At 41.8% G+C, this 22,691-nt stretch overlaps 1 protein-coding gene across 1 annotated transcript in view; it reads right to left on the reverse strand.

Moving 5' to 3' along the window:
* The window catches only part of LOC122788658 (deleted in malignant brain tumors 1 protein-like), a 1,289,564-nt gene that overhangs the window by 834,924 nt on the left and 431,949 nt on the right, over positions 1 to 22,691 (reverse strand). Inside the window, exon 15 of the mRNA XM_044055554.1 lies at positions 11,054 to 11,204. Coding sequence (XP_043911489.1) covers positions 11,054 to 11,204 — 151 coding nt within the window. The remainder of the gene's footprint in view (positions 1 to 11,053; positions 11,205 to 22,691) is intronic.

Raw genomic sequence — 22,691 nt, forward strand, 5'->3', positions numbered from 1 at the left:
AACGTTAGTGGACCGGAGTTCCGCTGTGGCGACCCCTAACCGGGATAAGCCGAAAGACACAAGCAAGGTCTATATTGAATTTTCAACTTGTGCTTCATATAAACATTTCAGGGGTGAGTCGGAAGTTTAACATTCAAGAAAGCATACTTTCTGATTTTTTTTACTGGCTGCACAGTACTATCACTACCATCTTCTTTCAGACTAACATCAAGATTTTAGAAGTGTATTTACTATTGCAGCTACTGTACTGTCTGCTATGGACACTATCTACTGTACTATCAATGAGAGCCAAATCACTGCTGTTATTTTTGTAGCTATGACTAGAGCATTTGAAAGTGTTACTCATAAACTGCTACTCCTAAACTAAAACCTAAAACATTTTAACTTTTGTGAAGATGGTATCATCTGGCTCACGAGTTATCTGGAGAAAAACACATTCCAGGTTCATTCTAATTAACATCGCTCAACGACTGATGCACTTAACACAGGGATCCCCCAAAGTTCTGTTCTGGGCATACTACTTTTCTCCATATTTATCAATGACCTCCCTCTTTAAATGTCATACTTTATGCTGATGACATTCTCATGCTATAGACACAAACCTCTCCCATCATGCTGCAAGTACAGATAAAAGTTTCATCTCCCATCTGTGCATCTTGGGTAATGAACTCTAGATCAGTCATGAAAACTGATGTTATGATCTTTGTATCTCCTTTCAAATATGCCCAGCTATATATAATAACAATAACAGGAAAGCAAAATGACATCATAATCTTAGTTTCCAAATACAAATACTTCAGTCTTACCTTGATTCCCTTTCTTACCTTCACTGTCCACACCGGATAACCATTTGAAGTGTCAGGACCCACTAGAGCAAGTCCTGAAATATGGTTACTGAATGGCCAAAACAACAGTCTTAAGTATTCTAAGTCTGAGATGCCATTTCTTGGAGCATTCCCTTTTCTCTGAGATATGACAGTCTCAGAGTCGGTACATATAAGTTCAGGGGGGCTTGCCCCCCAGTTGGTGTGGTACATGGGAGTTTGCCCCTCCACATAAAGAAGTTTAAAGGAGAAGAATGATTTTTTCAAAGTTCCTTTTCCTTTGTTTTCATTCTTTTTTTTCTCTCATCTTGTTAGCACAAGTCATTTTGAGTGCCAGAATTTCAATACAGAGCCCCCACACAGATAATGTTGTTAATAAAATCCTGTCCCAACTCAAACTGTGCTATAGAATATCATACCTTCTATCAATACCTAGAGTAGCCCTGGAAATAAAATTGACTTCTTCCCAAGCTGGAATATGTCTTACCCCTACTGACCTTCTATTCTTCTTACAGTGCAAAGATGTTTTCAGACCACTGACAAAAAAATATTGCAGGTTTGTCCTTTTAGTTGACTCCCAAATTCATCATTCCTTCTTCTGCAGTACTAAATTGGCTCCCAGTAACTGAGAAAGCCATCTATTTACTTGGCATTCTCATATTTAAAATATTAAAAGAAGGATAGTGGACCCCTTAAAGGACTCTTCACCATCACAAAACCACCCTACTCACTAAAACTCCAACCTGATTACCTTTCCCTGAACAGATCACCCTTTAAAACAGTTATGGCAGAAAGGGCATTTTCAAGATTTGGATCAGCAGTGAGGAAAAAAATTCCCCCCGATGCAAGGAGCATTGAAATCTTCGCTGACTTTGAAACCCGGCTTTTTTTTCATCTCCACAATGACTCTGCCAAACAAGTACAATTTTAAACAATACTGATATAATAGCAGTTATAGCAAAACGATTCACATATGTTGGATTACATGCATAAAGTTAAAGTTGCATTAAAAAGAAGCTTAGTAACATAATTTTACATTGATATAGTTCAATAGGTCAACAATACAATTTTTTTTGTTTTATAAAATTATGCAAATGCATAGTAGAGACATTGGAGAGAGAGGTGTAATGAGGTACTAAGAATGGTCTTTTTGAGGGTATATAAAGGGAAGGAAGACTAGGGTGGGTCATTGCAAGGGCAGATCTTGGAATTCAGAAAATAAGCTTTTAGTTCATTTTTAAAGTGTGAGGTGGGGGAGATTGAATGTAAGTCAAGGGGAAGTTTGTTCCAAGCATGGGCAAGGGAGTGTTTGTAGAGTAGTTTGCCTACTGACCTTTTTGGGTGGTAGATATCAAGTAATTGTTGGTTAGAAGTACGGAGGGTCCGGGATGGGATGTAGATTGAGACAAAGGAAGATAGAGATGGACAGAAGGAGGGTTTATAAAGAATAGAGTGTAGCATATGAAATTGATAAGATAGCAGAAATTGGGGAAGTTCAAGCCATTGAAGAGAGTTTAAAGAAATGCAGTGGTGTGAGTTGTATGGGGAGTTAGTAATGAATCTGGCTATTTTATGGTAAGTCTGTTGGAGTTTGTTTAGAGTGGAGGCCTGGATATTGGTAAGAATTGGGACGGCATATAAGAGGGAGGGGGGTGGAGTGCCTGGCCCAGGGTAAGTCTAGATTCAGGGGTTAGTAATTTTCTGTTCTGATATAGCAGACCTCGTTTCTGGTTTGTTTTTTTATACATTGGAGTATGCGTAGGTTGAACTTTAGTTCGTCATCGATAATGACCCCAGGAGTTTTGTGTGGGTGTCAGGTTGGATAGTTGTATTGTTAGAAGATTTAATAAAAAAGGAGGGTTTGTGATTAGAAAGAGAACGGCAAAGGAAAAGTAGGAGTCTTTTTGGGATTTAGGATCAGTAAGTTGTGAGAGAGCCATTGTTCAGTGGATAGTAGGGCTTGTTGGGTCAGGGAGTGCAGTTCAGGAATGTTATTTGAGATGGATATAAGTGTGGAGTCATCGGCATACTGAATAAGGGAGGATTTTTTGCATGAAGTGTAAAGATCATTGGTGAAGATGTTAAAAAAAAAGGGGTCCCAAGATGGAGCCTTGGGGAACACCAGTGGAGATGGGAAGGAAAGGTGAGAGCCATTTGACAGATTGTTCTGTGCCAGATAGGTAACTATTAAACCAGGCAAGTGCGGAGGGGGATAGGTGGAGATTTATGAGTTTGGATAGTAGTAGAGGATGAGAGTCAGTGTCAAAGGCTTTGGAGAAATCTAGGAAGAGACAGGAAATGCGTTTATTGTTGTCTAGGGCCTCTGCAATGATATGAGTGAAGGAGAGGAGGGCAGTGGTGGTGCTGTGGTGAGTATAAAATCCATGTTGGGTAGGGGTAAGTAAGTGGTGCGTGAGGAGGTGATTGAGAAGCTGCAAGTGAATACATTTTTCTAATATATTGGAGAGGGGGGACAGAATGGCAATGGATTGGTAGTTTGAGGGGTCAGTGGAGTTTCCACCTTTATGAAGAGGGATAGTAAAGAAAGATTTCCAAAGGGTGGCGGCAGTTGATTCCAGAATAGATCGATTAATTAGTATAGATATAGGATATGCAATTGAGTCAGCAGCAAGTTTGAGGAATGTAGGAGATAGATTATCAGTGGAAGGAAAGCAACGTTTTAGCTTGAGTAGTAGAGATTTGATATAAGTAATGGGAAATGGCTCAAAAGAAAACAAAGTTGTGTTAGTGGAACTTGGAGGGGTGGGTGTCAAAGTAAAGTTTGGCTTAGAGGTTACCAGATTTTGGATGGAAGAGATAAAGTGTTTATTTAGGAGGGTAGCTGTTTCCTGACAGGAAGAGTTAGGGTATGTGGAGGGATTAGAAGGCTTTCCAGGATAGAGGATGCTGTTGAGAGCTGACCAAAATTTTCGAGGATTTGATTTGTTGTTAAGCTAAGCAGAACTATAGTATAACTTTTTGTCATTAGTTGTATGTTTTTTTGCAAGGTTCCTCAGTTGCCTGTATTTTTGAAGAAGAGGTGGTTGTTTAGTTTTAGTCCAGGTTTTCCAAGCACTATCTCTTTTTTCATAAGGGACCTAGTCTCCTTGGAGAGCCAGGGAGATTGATTGATTTTACTCTGATCTTCCTAGAGGGAGCTAAGTAGTTTAGAGTACTCATGAAGATGCTATTGAAAGTGCTTACAGCATTGTTTAGGGGGAGGTGTTTTAGGATGGACCAATCTATGTTGTGGAGAATGGAGTTAAATTGGGATGAATTGAAAGTTGATAGTTTTTGACAGTCTTTGATAAGGTGGGGTTTAGATATAGTCTTAAGATGGTGGTAGGGAAATGATCACTGAGGGAGTCAGGTAAGGTGGTGGGATTGTGGTATTGGTGGGAGGAATTGATCCAGTCTATAATGGAGCTGGAGGTGGAATTTTTATGGAAGCGAGTGGGAGATGTTATAAGTTGGTGGAAGCCGTGTAGGTGGATACTGAGTTGGGGGGAGTCAGTTGTGAGTTTGGACCAATCAATGTTGACATCATCAAGGATAAGTGTCTCATATGGTATGTTGTGGGAGAACCAGGATAGGATGTTTTCAAGAATGGGCAGATTGTTACCAGGAGGAAGGTATATAGAGGCAATTGCAAGTTTTTTGTGGGGATTCAGATGGCAGTTAGGGATGATTTCAGCTGGGAGGAAGTCAGGAAGTGGGGAAGGGTATGATGAGAGGTTAAGGTTGTTTGAGTAGAGGATGGCCATGCCACTCCCTTTTTTACAGGTCTGTCAGATCAGAAGATATAACCTGGTGGGAGTATTTCACTATTTGAGATTTGTGGTTTGAGACAGGTTTCAGATAGGGAGAGGATGTGATGGGTATTGAGAGCTATCCATGAGTGCAGCTCAGTAACTTTATTTGCTAGACTCTGAATATTCAATGAGTAAATAGTTAAGTATTTGGATGGAGATGATTGTTGTGACTGAGGTTGGTGACTGTTAGAGGAATAGGATGGGGGCAGTGTAGAGGTAGTTTTGGGGAGAGTGAGGGTGGGGAGAGAAGAGGGGCCAGGATTGGGATGGATATCTCCAGAACAAAGTAGATTTTTAGTGAGGAGAGAGTGTGTAGTAGATGCTAGATGGAGTTTGTATAGTTTTGACTTAGCTTTGTGGGAAGGTTTAAAAATCTGTATTATGAATAGTTTATATAGACTTGAGGTAGTAAAGAGATTAGGGGAGATAGTAAAAGATGAAGTAGATGGATATATGTTGTATGAGTGAGAAGCTGGTGAACATAGGAATGGGTCAGAGAGATTGGAGTGGTAAGAGGTGGAGATAGAGAAAATAAGGAGTAGTGTAGAAGATATCAGAAAATAATGCATGTTGGAATAAAATATGGTCAGAGTAGGTAGAAACAGTGGTATAGAGCAAGTGGTGTTGACATAATTGACAGATTAGTAAGGTGGTTGTGGCAATAGGCAGGAAGTGGAATTGTACTGGCTAGTGGGACAGGAAGGGGAAGGATAGTTAGGTATAAAGGTAATTGTAATGAGGGTGTCTGGGAATGGAGGTAGGGGAGGGGAGCAAAGAGAGCCCAAGCATAGCGAGGGCGAACGGAGCGGGGCTAGCACCCTGGTCAAGATGAAGTCAGACAAGGATATAAAGTTTCTAAAGGTATAGTCACCAGAAATAAATAAAAAATAAATAAAATATGAGCAGCAGTATGCTTACAAAAGGATACGGGCCTCAAGCTACACAAGTAGATTTACTTGAAGCAAACCCAGTGCTGTATGGTTAAAATAAGCTACAATAGAGAGAGGTTTAGGAGGTGGAGAGAGGTCTTACTAGCAGCTAAAAGCAGGGCAAAAAAAAAAAACATTGATATGTAAGAGTCTGAAGACAGTAAAATAGGGCAGGTGCACTAGCAAAGGCAGTTATGAGTGAGGCTAGTAATGAATTCAGGGAAGGGTAAAGTACAGAACAGGAGAATATACACAGAAACAGTATGAGGATAATGGGTAACCAAAGAGAAAGGATAGGAGCTGCTGGCGTCTGCTTTTCATGGCGACTAGCAAAAAAACACTGTAAATTCCTGTTGTGCTTATAAATTCTAGCATTAATTAAAAGATTAGCTTTTTTATCTATAGAAAAGGTTTAGCAGCAAGTTCAAGAAATCATGTTTTTTTTACATTACAGATACATTGCACTAGACATGCAGATGAATACTTGTGGATGTGAAATTAATGCTTTACCATCAATATAATTAACATTCTCTAGTCTGAAACTACTAGTAATTATTTAGTGAAGTAGAGAGTTTGTGGGTGAATATTCTTTGCCTGGGGGAGTAGTTTCTTGTGTAACACTTTGACAGGTTAAATGGGGAGGTTATGTAATGAAACAGGTACTTGAGTCCATGGAGGATTATGGCATGAGCAGATTCTTGAGTTCAGGAGGTAGTTTTTAACTTTAGCTTTGAAGCAGGGGGAGCTAGGGATGTCATGGATGTTTGTGGGCAGTCTGTTCCAGGCTAGGGAGGCTGAGTGTCTATAAAGGAGTTTGCCTATGTTTTTGTGAGGTTTGTAAATATTGAGTAGGTTCTAGTCAGAGCTGCAAAGTGGGCAAGCTGGAATATAGTGGGATACCAGTGAAGAGAGTGAGGGGACAAGCCGAGCATTTGTTTAGTAGGAAGTGAGTGAGTTGTAGCTGATAGAGGAGAACAACCTGGGGGAATTCGACCCACTGGAGTTGGTTTAAGGCAAGACAGTGATGGGATTTGTTTGGTAGGTTAGTGGCAAATCTAGCTATATTGTTATAGGCTTGTCCCAGTTTGGATAGGAGGGATGTCTGGACATGAGTAAGGATAGGGGAGGCATAGACAAGGGAAGGAAGGAGAAAGGCTTGAGCAAGAGTGGGTCTAGTTTTTGGGGGCTAGAAATTTTTTGTTTAGTTAGAGAAGGCCAAGTTTTTGGTTGGTTATTTTTTTTTTTTGATACTCTGTTGTATACGAATGTCAAATTTTAGTTGGACATCACTTATTGCCCCAAGTAGTTTGGTATTAGGATCAGGAGTGATTGGGGTTTGATTGAGAGAGAGAATGGTAAAAGTGGATTTGTGGTGAGAGAAGGGTTTGGGGAGGAAAAGTAGGAGTTTAGCCTTTTTGAGGTTAAGTATAAGTTGGTGATCAGCTAGCCATTTTTCGACAGATAAATTGTGTTGTGTTAAGGAGAGGAGGTTAGGGATGCTGTCAAAGATAGAGATGATGGTAGAGTCATTGGCATATTGTATAAGAGTAGAAGAAGTGCAGGGGGGGTATAGATATTGGTAAAGATGTTGAAAAGTAGCAGCCCTAGGATTGAGCCTTGAGGGACACTGGTTTGGATAGAAAGAAAAGGGGAACTGGCAGATTGCCACCTAACAGACTGGAGTATGTTAGTGAGATAGCTAGAGAGCCAGTGAATAGTAAGGGGGTGAGAGGTTAAGGTCGGTTAGTTTGGCAATGACTTTAGAATGGGACACAGTATCAAAAGCTTTGGAGAGGTCAAAAAAGAGGCAGGATACAAGACGTTGTTGTCAACGGCTTCTGCAACAGTTTGTGTGAAGGAGAGCAGGACATTTGAGGTGCTGTGATTAGGTCTAAAGCCTTGCTGTGTGGGAGTTAGGAGATTGCCATCATTTAGGTAGTTAAGAAGCTGCTTCTGTGTGCATTTTTTTAATATTTTGGAGAGTGTGCAGATAATTGAAATGGGTCTGTAGATGGAAGGATCAGTGGAGTTATCTCTTTTGTGTAGTGGTATGGTGTAAGAAGATTTCCAGGAGTCAGGGACAGTGGATTCTTGTATGGAATGGTTAATTAAAATGGAGACAGGATAGGCTATAGAGTGTGCTGTGGTTTTAATGAAGAGGGGTGGGAGGTTGTTGGTAGAAGGAGAGCAAGGTTTTAATTTAAAAAGGAAGGATTTTATGAAGGTGGTAGGAAGAGATTGTGGAGAGAAAGGAGTTTACAAGATTGTTTTTTGCTTGGCGTGAGGGGAATTGACTGTTGGAAAATTTTGGGTACGTTTTTGGATAGATTCAATGAAATGATTATTAAGCAGGCTGACAGTTTCCTGGGAAGTACTGTTTGGGTAGGAGTTGAGGGTAGTAGGATTACCTGGCTATAGTATTTTGTTGATTGAGTGCCAGAACCTTTTAGGGTTTAAGTTCCCAAACCCAGGAGCCCCACTCGGCCTTTCTGAGAACACTGGAAAATATGAAGGTCTCTGCAAACACCATTATATTGGGTGACTTCAACTACCCAAACATAGACTGGGAGCATTACTCTAGCTCCAACACCCTAGCCCAAAGGTTCCTAGAATTTATAAACTCAAATGCTATGGAACAACTTGTTACCACTCCCACAAAAGGGGAAAACATACTGGACCTGATCATCACCAACATGGGGACTCTATGCTCCAGACCAGAAGTGTATCCCTCACTGAAAAGATCTGACCATAAACTAATCTCACTGGATATTCACATCCCGACCCCACCCCCTGCCCAGAAAACCACAGTGAAAAACTTCTCTAAAGCAAATTTCAAACTCCTCAAAACCGAGGTGGAATCCTTCAAAGCCCCCGGGCCTGTGGAAAATATGGCCCAGACCACAGAATTCTTTATAAATGCATTCTATGAACACCTTCAGGAATGCATGGATCATGCGATCCCAAATAAAACCAAGACCCAATCCTCCAAAGGCAGACGTCCTGTCTGGTGGACCCCAGCCATAAACAAACTATACAATAGAAGGAGGAAGCTACTAAATGATAGAGCAAAATCCCAAAAAGGGAAGGCATCACTGATCAGTATTAGCAAAAAAACTACCGGCACTCATAAAATTGTCTAAGGCCAGCTTAGAGAGAAAAATTGCACAGGACACTAAGGAAAATCACAAGGCTTTCTTTAGTTATGTTAGGAACCTGCGTGGTAATTCCCAGATATGCTCAGAATTAGTCCAAAATGACAAAAAATACACTGAACCCACAAACATTGCCAACATCCTAGCTGACAGGTTCAGCGCGAACTCCCCCCCCCCACCAAAAGGGCAAATATCTATCCCAGCAGAGTGCTGCCCCTTGACATCTCAGATGCTCAGGTAAGAGCCGCCCTCTCCAAAGCAAAAAACACAGCATCAATGGGACCAGACAGTGTCCCGGGCTGCGTCCTACATGAACTCCAAGAAGAGCTAAACCCAAACATAAAACTACTGTTCAATCTCAGCCTTACTACAGGATATGTGCCCAAAGAGTGCCGTACAGCAACAGTGGTTCCTCTCCATAAAGGTGGTGCCTCAATGGATCCTGGAAACTATCGCCCCATAAGCCTGACTAGCTTGGTCTGCAAAGCTATGGAAAGGATCATCATGGACCTCATAAAGATATTGGGGACCTACAGACACTGGATCCTACCCAGTTCAGCTTTGTTAAGGGAAGATCCTGCCTCTTAAACCTGGTTGATTTCTTTGAAACAGTCACCAAGGCGATTGACAAGGAGAAGGTGGTCCACACAGCCTACCTGGACCTCGCAAAAGACTTTGATACAATACCCCACTCGGGCATTATAGATAAGCTCACCAGCTTAAATATAAACCCCTATGTCACTAGATGGGTTGCAAACTGGCTCAAGGACAGAACCCACATGGTTAGAATTGCTGGAGCCATGTCAGAATCCAAACCAGTTACAAGTGGTGTCCCACAAGGCTCAGTCCTGGGACCTCTCTTGTTCGGTATATATTTCTCGGAGGTACAGACCAACACGGAAGAACTGTGGCTGACCAAGTTCACAGATGACTGCAAACTGGGCACCATAATTGACTCTCCAGCCGACACAAGCATCCTCCAAAAGGGCCTCATAGAAACAGACAACTGGTGCCAGAGCCATGGCCTCAAGCTAAATGCCAAAAAGTGCATAGTCATCCCCTTTGGCAAAAACAAAGTGCCAATGGATTACCACATAGGTGGTAATCCATTAAGTACAGAAGACGTAATTAGGGACCTGGGGACCCAAGTTGATAGCAATCTCTCATTTGACAACCACATGGCCAAAATAGTTAGAAAAACATTTTATATAGCCCACCTAATCATGAAGGGATTCACATCTAGATCAGGGGAGGTCATCATGCCTCTTTACTCATCCCTCATCAGGCCCATAATTGAGTACAATGCCCCTTTTGGGATGTACCTTACCAGACACCTGCAGCAACTGGAAAGACCCCAAAAGTACCTCACCAAGAGGATCAAAGGGCTCAAACAGATGCCATATGCTGCCCAGTTAAAGAAACTCCAGCTCTACTCAGTGGCATACCGCCTGTTCAGAGGCGATCTGTGCCTGACGTATAAAGCCATGTCCAACCCGGAATTAATGGACTTGCTGCACCTCAGAAAATCCAAATCCCATCGAGCTACACGCTCGAGAGACTTGAACCTCAGCACTGAAATAAATAGGACATGCTGGAGGGACAGATTCATAACCCAGAGGCTCCCTTCACTCTGGAATAAAATCCCAGTCCAGGTTAGGCAGAGTCCCTCATTGACTCTCTTCAAGAGGAATCTTGATGAGTGGATGGGAGATCGTAGGCTTACCCCAGGTATCACTTCTGTGTCACTGTTAGACAGAGGCACAGTATACTAACCTCGAAAAAGGGCATAGCAAAATAAATTTAAAATGGGTGGCGAAAGCCAAACACATTCTGGCTAGGCTTATAAATGCCCTAGGGCAGATAGACTAGTATGAACCTATGAACCTATGAAGTTATGAATGAATTGGGTGTTGTAGCAGTATCTTTTCTTCTCCTTATTTATTAGTTTTTTATACAGGTTATGGAGTTCTTTATACTTTTGGAGAAGTGTTGTGGATTTAGTTTGAAACCATTGTTTCCAATAGTTGTCACTTTTTTTCAAGAGGTAGAGGGTATCTTTATAGAGCCAAGGAGAGTAGCTTGGGAGTCTTAAGTACAGTGCTTCACACTAACAAGCAGAAGGATGAACTACACATGTCATTTCACCTGACAAAGTTGTAAATGTGTTGTGTCTAATACTTTATACAGTTGTAGTTGTATATACTTTTGAGTGTGGCTATATCTTTCTGCTAATAATATGGTTTGTTCCTGAGTATTCATTCAACAAAGAAACATACTGGATAAATAAAAGAACTTAGGAAAATGTTAATGTTACGGTAATTAAGTAAGAAACTTACCTTATATCATTAAAGTAGAGATTTATACGGTAAGATGGATGTACAGTAATGTACCAGTAACACCTTGCGTTATTTGGATAATATGAAGGATAGTAAGGACTACTGAATGATCCACTTGGACTGAACAGATTTTCTCCACAGTAGAATGGAACTGCAATGCATGGAAAGCAAGTTATTTATGCTGGTGGAATTATACAGAGGTCATGCAGGTTTGAGATATAAGCCAAAAATCTCTGACAGTCATACAAGTCAATGCTGTTTACCCATATTAAGCTAAAGCATTCATACCAGATATTACAACATTTAACATTTAATAATGCTAGTGCCTTTTGCTTTAAATTCATCCTGGTGCTTTCAGTTTCACAATTTCATATCCTTGTAGAAGATAAGATAAATTAAGTCAATAAGCTAGTTCTCTAAATAATTTCAAAGCATGCTAATATCCTGAATTAATAAATAAATAAAATGCTGCCTACTTTAGTGGAATTTTCATGGCATTTAAGGAAAGCAATATGTGTGATATGAAGATAAGTAGCCAAATGTGGCACTATTGTCAACACTTCATATGTAAATGTCGTCTCCTTATTGTGATGTCACCACGTGAAATGCTGAGTAGTGACAAGCCATAAAAAGACTGAAAGCCTAGGAAAGAAGCGAATCTCAAAGATCAATCTTCTATAAACCTTTTTGCATGGTGGTAAATGCCCCTGTACCCCACAATGTGTGGGAGGAAAGCCTCCACACATCCAGAACTTATATATTAACTCCAAGATCACCTTATTTCAGAGAAAAGGGAATATCCCAAGAAAATCCATCTCAGACTTAGTATATGTATATTCGTTTTTCATCCTTTCAGTCTCCATGTTTCAGGACTCGATTTAGAGGGTCCTTAATATTTCAAATAAGGGGCTCATGGATTCAGAGTTACAGAATAAGGTATAATGTATTTGTGTATTTATATTGTATTTCATTAATTACTTTTCATGACTCAGTAAAGTGTACTACAAAGAAACCAGCTTAGTTTCAAGCATGATTCAGAATCTATGCAGAATTGTAAATATAGTACACAAACAACATGAAAGTAAAGTTTAAAAAGAGCAGTATTAACACAAGCAACACCCATGGGGACCATAGCATTAATGGAAAGAATACAAGAAGGTGACAAAGAGGGAAAAGTGTAGTAGAACTGTGTGACAATGAGAGCATTTGATGTCCTTCTATTCACTTGCTGCAGTAGTCTTAACCTGACAGATCTCCTGCCTGAAGGCAACCCGATGTCGCCAGTATACAATAGTCTTATACTACTGTAGGGTATGTGGGATGTGTCACATAGGCTGCAGTTGGACGTAGGCCGTAAAAGCGACATACACACATAGCATCCTCAGATCTTTTCTGTTGCTAGTTAGAGCACCATTCTGACTGGCAGTCTGATAATTTCAGTGACTGCAACTTCAGCCTTTGCCAAATAAGTGCCCCGTTGAGGAATATTTTCTCTTTACTATTGTTTTGGTTATGTCGTCCAAGAAGGGCAAGTGCCAGTGTGGAAGGCAAATTCCACATAAGGATAGCCATTCACAGTGTCTCTTTTAGGGCCTAGTCATGACCACAAGTCGTGTAGCATTTTCCAGTCCTTCATACCCAAGATTCTTAGAAGCAGGCTCTATTATCTTGCTATTTATTTAAAGAACTAATGCCTTAAACTGTTAGCTAAGTATATGGAAGGTACTGCATGGTCCGATGCCGAGCCTGTGAAGCATAAGGCCAAGAAACCTCGGTCTGCGGCTTCCACTGCACCTCAGTCAGACATTTCTCTTGAGGTGCTTGTCAAGCCAGAGGCATGTCTGATTCAGGCATAGATTCACAGGCTGAGCCCAGTTTTGAGGCTGCCATGACTTCGGTCGCAAGCATGTCTTTGGAGGTAGAACAGACTTCCAATCAGGATGCTGCAGGTGAACCAAGGCTCAAAAGTATGGAGAATCCTAAGGGGTACCACAAACTCATGTAAGAGAAGTGATTGGGTCAGAATGCAGGCTTCAGTAAGGCCCTCCTGCATTGCATAGGATTGTTTCTCCTGCAAAGTAAAAACAAAAAACTAAGAGTTTGTCCCCTGCCAGGGAGGCTACTACAGATTGGCAAACCTTTTCTCAAACCTTGTTTCAGGCCTTCATGCCAGTCAAGCTACCTTCCTCTCAACCTGCTCCTACCACTGCTTCCCATCCTTCCCAGAAAAAGATTTGGGACAATGACTACTCAGATGAATTTTCCTCTGATGATGAGGAATCTTTGGATTACTCAACACAAATTCCCTCTCCCCAGGTATATATTTCCCCCAAAGAGGAGTCAAGCCATTGCTGATTACCACATCAAAGAGCTATACGATCAGAGGATCATAGCAGGTTACTAGGCTAATGGCCTGGGGCCCTTACAAGCCTGGCCAAGGGTTTACCCCCCCAAAAAAAAAACTCAGTCAGCACCTGTCACCCCTGTCAGTGAGGGACAAAGGTGGAACCCCTGGGACAAATTTGTGGTTTCCCATCCACTCATCACGGTTGTGGTTGAAGAAGGTCAGTGAGTAACTCTGTTTGGCATGTATGGGAAGTCTATTCCAGAGATGGGGCAGCCTCTGGGAAAAAAACCTGTCTCCCAGCAGGTTTTGTTAGTGTCACATATTAGATTTATGCCTTTTGAGCGGTAATGCGTGAGGAGTTATACTTATGGATATGGAGCATCTCTAGTAGGGCAGGGTCCAATATTGCCTTGTAGGCAAGACACAGATCACCTCTGAGCAATCTGTATGATACAGAGTGGAGTGATAGTAAATGAGCCTGTCCCCATAGGACAAGTGTTGGAGGCCATGGATTCTCTTTGTGAGGTATGTCTGTGGCCGTTCTAGTTAGTGCAGATGTTTGGAGAGGTACATACCAAATGGGACATTATACTCAATGGTAGGTCTAATGAGGGAGGAGTATAGAGAGGTAATAACCTCCTTTTTTCTGGATGCAATCCCTTTACTTATGAGATGAACCAACTAAAAGGCTCATGATGGTCGAATGTGAGATTGTTGTCAGCCTGAGTACCCAGGTCTCTCACCATAGGTTGTGTGCTTAGGGGGTTGCCATTGATATGGTAATCAGTAGGGGACATTTTTTGCCAAATGGTATGATAATATCTTTTTTGCATTTAAATTAAGTCCATGACTTTGGCACCAGTTGTTTGTAGCTGTGAGACTGTCTTGCAGTATGTTAACATCATTTGGGGAGTCAATGACAGCACCCAACTTACAGTCATCTGCAAACTTGGTCAGCTACAGGCCCTCTGTCTTAGCCTGGACCTCTGAGAAGTAGATACCAAACAGTAGGGGTCCCATGACAGATCCCTGGGGAACAACACTACTGACAGATCTGCTTTTGGAGGTGGTGGCACCTATTTTGACCTTATGGGTCCTATCTGTGAACCAGTTGGCTACCCATCTGACGAGATAGGGATTGACACCTAGTTGAGTTAGCTTTTCTATAATGCCCGAGTGGGGGATTGTGTCAAAGGCCTTGGCCAGGTCAAGGTAAGCTGTGTGTACTGAGTCTCCCTCATTCAGGGCCTTTGTGACAGTCTCAAGTCAACTAGGTTCAGTAGGCAAGATCTGCCCCTGACAAATCTGAATTGGGTTGGGTCAAGTGCTTGGAGATTGCCTATGTCCTTGTTTATCAGATCCATAATAATATGTTCCATGGCTTTACAGATCAGACTTGTCAAGCTAATTGGGTGACATTTTCCCAGGTCAGTAGTGACACCACCTTTATGCAATGGGATGATTAAGGTCAGTTTTCCACTCTGCTGGAATGAAGCCTGTAATTAGGCTGTGGTTGAATAGGGTGCTCAGTGGAGAAGCTAGTTCTTGATGGTGATGGTGCAGAATACAGCCTGGGATACTATCAGGTCCCATGGAAGCTGTGATCTTTGCCTTGGATAGGGCCTTTAACACTTGATCTATTGAGATGTGAGGTGTGGGACAGGTATCGGGGATGCCGACTGGGCCTTTGGGGGAATATCTTTTGGTGAAACTCTTCTGAAAATGGGACAACACTTTAAGTGGGACACCTCCCAAATTTCCTGATGTCCAAAAAGATGCTATCAGTTTCTATGAGCTGATGTTCCTGGCTCCTCTGCAGTTCCACCAGTGCATTCTGCATTTCAGGATGCCTTTCACAATGCTCTCCAAACCCCAGACTCCCAGGCCCTGGCTCCCAAGAAGCCAGACTGGTTCTACAAGGTCCCTGAAGATTGTAAATTCCTCTTTAGGTGCCCTTCTTCAGACCTAGCATTAATTTCTGTAGCTCAGATAAACTATCTAGGATGCTTCCTGCTACCACCCTTCTCCCATCAGACAGAGAGTAGAACCCTGGAGAGACTGGGAAAACAGGCCTATACTTCAGCCACCTTGGTTTTCAGGGCCATCAGTTATCAGACACTTATGACTAAGTATTCCTTAGAGTTTTTGTCTCAGGCATCTAGTGCCACTGCAGATCTTTCAGATTCTGAAGGAAAAGCTCTGTTTATCCTGGGTGCTTCCTCCCAAGAAGCAAGACACTCCATTAAATGAAATTATGATGCTGTGGAGGCTTGTGCCAAGGCAGCTGCTCGTTGTTCAATTATCAGAAGATTTTCCTGGCTTACGTTGCAGGCCCTCCAGGATGATTTCATGTCTAAATTAATGGATGCACCATTAGATAATTCAGCCTTATTTGGTCAGGCGGCAGCTACTCTGTTTAAGTCCCTACAGGAAAATAAACAAGGAATTCAAGGAGTTGAAACACATCCTTGTTTCCCCTGTGCCCAGGTTTCATAAGAATTTTTCATCTAAACTGTCATTATCCATAATCATACTCACCACTCCTCCTGTAAGTCTTCTAGAGGAAACAAGAAAGAACAGAAGCCTAGTGGTTCACAGGCAACCTCACAACAAAGGCATTCCTTTCCTGTCAGAGTGGGTAGTTTGTGACTACCTTGCAGATGTCTCCCTCTCCCTTTTTTCCCTTTGCCTTTCAAACGCTCTCTTGGTCTGGGAAAGCATCACCCAAGACACCTGGGTTCTTTCTATCATCAAAAGGGGATACTTCATGGTTTGGCACTCCACCCCCACCTTCGTGGGCATTCTTCACCCCCCCCCATCACCTGCTGACAGCAGCTGCCCCTCTTCCCAAAGCTCCTTTGGGAGCATTGGTAACATGGCTCCATTCAAAAGGTTACTCAAGCCTCAAGAGGGAAAGGCTTCTATTCAAGAATGTTCTTAGTGCCCAGAAAGTATGGCCCCTGGAGACCATTCCTGAATTTATCCCATCTCAACACATTCTTAAAGGTTCCTTCCTTCAGAACATTGACACTCCAAACACTATTTCTTCTAATCCTTTCAGAAGAATACATGGCATCTCTAGATATAAAAGATGCTTACCTTTACTTCCCCATTCACCCCAGGTTCAGGAAATTTTTACGTTTTCTTATGAGTTCCTGGCATTTTCAATGATCTGCCTTGCCCTTTGGTCTTTCTATAGTTCTGTGGGTATTCACAAAATGCCTGGCTCCAGTGATTGCACATTGCAGGCTTTTGGGTATACAGATTTTTCCATACCTGGACGACCTGCTCTTACAGGCCCCAACTTCCCAAACTCTGCTTCAAAACCTGGAGACCACCATTTCCCTCCTTGGAAAACTGGGATTCATCATATACTTCAGGAATTCAGTCCTCACCCATTCACAGTTCCACATTTTTCTGGGTTGTAGAATTTAGACAGACATAATGAGAGTGCCACTTCCACCTCAGAAGGTGCAGGACCTTTAGTCTTTCTTTCACTCCCTTCTCTCCTTGACTCACATCACAGCCAGGGAGTTCCTCGGGGTACTGGGATTCATGGCTTCAACCATTCCCATGGTACCAATGGCAAGACTCCACATGAGGAAATTCCAGTGGTTCTTCAGATCAGTGTGGACCCAGCATTCTCAACCAGTAGAATACAAAGTCCCCTTCATTCCTTGCCTAAAAAGGGAACTGCTATGGTGGATCCAACAGACAGACCTAAATCCAGGACTACCCATGCATCCTCTCATCTCAGTCCTAGAACTCTATACAGACACATTAGACGTGGGCTAGGGGGTGGCCTTGGGAAAATTTGCAGTTCAGGGAATTTGGGCTTCCTCCCAACAAACAAAACACATCAGCATCAGGGAAATGCAAGCATTGCTACGAGCTCTATATGTATTTCACCCACTTCTTTGCCCAGGCCCTCTACAACTGTTCACAAACAACAAGACAATCCTCTAGGACAGGAACAAGTTGGAGGGGGGGGGGTAGGACAAATCCTATCTTCCCTGCAGGTTGGCTCTTCTGGTATGGGAATTTCTTGCTCAATACCACATGACCATTCAGGCAGTGTATATTCTCTTCAACCGGAATCTCGTGGCAGACTCCCTGAGCAGGTTCCTGACACAGTTCTACGAATGGATGCTTCACAGAGATGTGTTTCTGGACATAGTCCACCAATGTGGTACTCCTCAAATAGATTTATTTGTCTCCTCCCTAACCAGACAACTTCCAAAATGTTCGAGAGTCAAAAGTCCTCTGGTTTGGAACATAGACACCCAGTCCTTTTCTTGAAAGGGATGTTTCTGTATGCATTCTTTCCCTTTCCTCTAATACCAAAGGTCATGTTCAAGATTTGGCAGGACCAGCCAAAAATCTTGCTGGTGACTCCCTTTTTGCCAAGATAGCACTGGTTTCTGCCTCCTTCTGCATTTAGCCAAAGGCCATCACCACAAGCTACCCCACAGAGTGGGCTTTCTCACACAGAACAAAGAATCCCTGATACATCCACCCCTATCAGTACTACAGTTGACACTGTGGGTGATAGGATTCTAATCCTCTTTAGATAACTATTCTCAGAGGACATGCTCAGGGTGTTGCAGGTGGACAGAAAACCCAATACTAGAAAATCTTTCAATCTGGTGTCTTTCTAAGAACCAGGACTCACAGACAGTGGAAATTTCCAGGTTTCTGTCTTTCCTGTGTGAATTACTCTCTCCTAGCCTTGCTTACTCTTCTGTCAAAGCACACATCAGCTATTTCTGCTTGTCTGCCTCTGTCTCCCCCTTTAGCTGCCAGATTTGAGGTGAAACAATTCCTTAAGTGCATCCTTCACGTTAGGCCTCCCAGGAAACCTGTTCCTTCTACTTGGGACCTTAATTTTGGTCTAGAAATTGACCCTGGCTCCTTTTCAGCCCACATCTTTGGCCTCCCTCAAACATCGCTCATGGAAAACTGTTTTAGTAGTGGTCTTGACTTCAGCCAGAAGGGTGTCAGAGCTACAAACCCTTATGGTGGCACCTCCTTTCTTGGTCTTTCATAAGGACAGGGTATGCTTGAGAACAAATCCTTCTTTTATGCTAAAAGTGGTTAAAGAGTTATCCCTTAACCACCAGTCCATTCAATTACCTACCTTCTTCCCTTCTCTCCAAAACCACAGTAAGAAGGTACTGTACTCCTTAGATGTACATAGACAATGTACATACAACTTCAGTTTTACCTGGACAAGACTAAAGCTATCCAGAAATCTGATCACCTGTTGGTGAACTTTCATCCCAGGGCTAACCATTTCCAAGCAGACTGTTTCTTCTTGGATTTCAAAGACTATTTGCCTTTGTTACACACTCAATGGAAAGAGCCTCTCTTCACCTGTGAAGGCCCATTCCACCAGGGCTGTAGCTTCCTCTAAGGCATTCTTCAAGGGCTTAGATAACAGCACCATCCTTGAAGCAGCCACCTGGTCTTTTATTCATACCTTTACCAAAAAATTACAAACTGGTAGGCATCTCCAGATCCAGAGCCAGATTTTCTAAAGCCATTTTGCATTGCTTCATCGAGAGCTCCACTGCTCTTCCCTTCCTTCTTGAGCTTTGACACTCTCCATCAGGTTAAGAATACTGCAGCAAGTGAATAGAAGAACATAGAATAGTTATGTAAAATCTTACCATAACCATAGCTGTCCTTCTCTTCACTGCTGCAGTATTCTATCCCACCCTCCTTCCCCTTGGTCTATTACATTGCTTGGATGTATTGACCTTTCATATCTTCTGGCATTCCTCCTGGAGCATTCAGTTCTGAAGATGGTACATGCATATGTCACTCTTATGGCCTACATCTGACTGCAGCCTACATGTGATGTCCCATGTACCCTACAGTAGTATAAGACTTTTGTATATTGGCTGACATGGGGTCGGCTTCAGGTGGGAGATCCCTCAGGTTAAGAACACTGCAGCAGTTAAGAGAAGGACATCTATGGTTATGGTAAGATTTTACACAACTATTCTATATGTTTGTCACACTTCTTGTTTAAAAATTGTATATGTGCTCTTAGCCTATGATAGTTATTTCAGATCTACTTCAGTAGATCGAACGCTTATAAGAACGAAATTAATTTTATTGAGAAGACAAGATTGAATATTTACCAAACCGAAACTGCAACATATTGAAACTGGTAAAAATGAAGCAGGTAATGTGCTTGCTCACAATGCGTGGAAGTTTGCAGTGTAAATTGTGCAGTGCTGACAAAAAGAGATGCTATGTTTAACTCTTCATTTAATGTAAAAATGTAACGATTTCAATGTTTTTGCAGGGGGGCAAGCCTCCTGCACCCCCCATGTTGGGGACTGTGCTCCCTAAACCCCCTGCAAATTATATATACCAACTCTGAGATCACACTACAGTGGAGGAAAGGGTAAATTCCAGATCCTTACCATTCTGTGATCTCCATTCAAAAGTATCCCTCCCAAGTTAATGATAACCCTAGAGTAAATTTTTGGCAACCCCACCAGTCATCAATAAAAACTTTAAAGGTAGCCAAAATAGTACTTTGTTTGACCTGAAGTGGAATTTCATTACATAGTCAAGGGGCCTGAACAGCATCTCATTGCATTCACATGGCCTGAAATTGTGAAATACATACCTGGAAGCTATTATGGTCTATACACACCCATTTTTTCAATACAGTGCCCTTCTACCACTGAAATCCAGTCTGCAAATGGTTGTGGAATATCAGGGCTTAGTCACTGGCTCATGAAGTCATTCTTTGTACTGAGTTTTCATCCTTGCTGTGGTTCACTGGTGGGTAATCCATGTGACTATAACACTGTGAATGTATCTGTGCAAATACCTAATGGCATGGGGAAATGCATGCTGCACTCGCTAAATTTAAGGCAATGTTTCAGCTAGTTTTAAATGACACAGCTGAGCAGAAAGAAACTAGTTTTAAACAGGAACTTAAATTTCAAGCTTTATCTGAAGCTTTGGACAGACAACAGTTAGAACTGATGGTCCAAAAAGAAACATTAGCTGTGCATGCAATAGAAATTGATGAATTGCAGCAAAGAAATCATAGGCTAGAAGTGAAACTGGATGACTTGGAGAACAGCATTTAGTGGAGTAACCTTCACTTTACTCGGATCCAAGAAAAGAAAGAAGGAAATAATCCTGTGGCTTTTGTTTCTAAGTGCTTTACTCAGTTCTCTAATTAAGCACATTTATTATGATAGAGACATCCCACAGGATTAACAGCAAGAACAAGAGGCTTAATGTTGCCAGACATTTAATAATCTCTTTTCCAGACCTTAATGTCAGAAAGTTGATTCTGCGGAAGACTAAGCAGTTGGACAACAATTTTTCTATGGCAGGAGCAACTGCCCAGGTTTCCCCTTGACTACAGCCATTCATTATTTCTGAAGAGGAAGGCCATGGTTCCCGTCATCAAGAAACTTAAAGAGATTGGTGCTTCCTGTCATCTATACTTTTTTGCCTCATTATTTGTAAGATATGCTGGACAATCCATGTGTTTAACCTCATAGAGGAGATGAAGGCCTTTACTGCAGCAGCTATACAGCAGTAGATGATGGACTGGAGTAAAGGGGTCTATGGCTATGGTAACAGACCAGATGTCAGAGGAAGCTAAACAATTGCTCAGGTATGACTCTAATTCCCCTGGTAAATCTCCTCCTCCTGGGAAGAAGCAGGGAGCAGTGCCTTCACATAAGATTACTACAGGGTGCAGGGAATCAAAAAGGCTCTGCAGATAATTCACTGTCTCCGGCATTGGTTCCAAATGACAATGGATTCACTGGAGTAAACAAGCTACAAGATCAAAAAATGGAAGGGGATATATTTACCACTCCTAAAGCCACACCAGCAGAACTGGATCAATTGGAAAAATCTCAGGACAAACCGCTGTTCTGCATGCTGGAGCAATGCGATAAATAGGAACTTGATAACCCAAAAGATATTTTATCTCTAAACACAATTATTTGTTTTTCTTCTATGGTGTTCCCACTTTGAAGGGGAAAAATGCAGTGAGGAAGTATTTAGATTAGGCCAGAATTTGTCAATGACTATTTCTCCTCCTTATAAATGGATATTCTTTGCATGCTTTCTTATTATTTGAATTTAAATGTATTGCCTAATGTTGTATTAGTCTTAATCAGGAGGGCACATATTAATCATGGACATTAATATTGAGGCTTAGTTATGCTTAGTCTGTTGGCCCCTGGGCTTCTCCTTATGAGATGACTTTTGCTAGCAGTTGCCTGTGCTGATGAGGCTATTCCCACTTCCACACTAGTGCTCCGCACTCTGTCGGACTTGTCTCTGCCAGATAGCCACTATTCTTGTAGCCACCCAGTTAACAAAAAGGATCTTTTAATGTGTTCTAACAGACCTGGAGGAATGTCCTGAATGTGAGGGATTTATCCAGTGCTGTAAAATGACAGGCATGTATACATTTTGGGAGAAGCTGAAGGTAAAATGTAGTTTTTATTTAGGAAACTAAGTTAAAGACTAAGTCTTCTGAACTCTTTCATAGGAAATGGAGGGGGTGGGGTGTATCTAACTGCAGCACATCAACAAGAACATTATATCTATTCTGGTGCATAAACAATTAAATTAGTCCCTATTTAAAGTCTTTCAAAGACCTTGTGGACAGATGGATTTTTAGCTAAAGATAAAACATCTGTGGAACCAGTTTTACTCAGTTGTTTAATGAACCAGTTCTCCTCAGCCCTCTTAGACATGAGAGCTTAACCTACACCGTGGTGATTGGGGGACACTTCAATGTACCTTTGAACCTGGTCTTGGACAGAGCACCACTTTGGTACTTTAGAAAGATGAAAACCTCAAAATTTTATTTATCTGTCTTCAAGTCCAACTGGGTAATACCCATTTTCAGTAGAAGCCCAGGGAGAAAAGCTCCTTTTTTTACATTGCATTATACTAAGTTCCAGTCAAATGCAGAGTAGTTACATTTACATTTACACACAAACAGTAGTCACATTTGTACAATTCTAAGATTTTACAATGGTGTAAATTACTAAAGTGAAAGCATACGTGCAATTTAGTGAATTGTACAGGTAGCAGTTATATATAAAATTGTTTTGTCATTTCAGTAAGAGGTTAAGAATAGTATGATTAAGAAGATTATTTGGATAGTATTGTACAGTGAAAACGTTTTAACCCTGTGATGAGCAGTTGTTTAAAACTACTGAGTCTGTTGGAGAGTTTTATTTGCATGGGGGAATCCTATTCCAGAGTTTAGCACTGCATTGGGAGTAA

Source organism: Protopterus annectens, chromosome 14.part0 (assembly GCF_019279795.1).
Source record: "Protopterus annectens isolate FY-2018-M chromosome 14.part0, PAN1.0, whole genome shotgun sequence".
Taxonomy (NCBI): Eukaryota; Metazoa; Chordata; order Ceratodontiformes; family Protopteridae; genus Protopterus; species Protopterus annectens.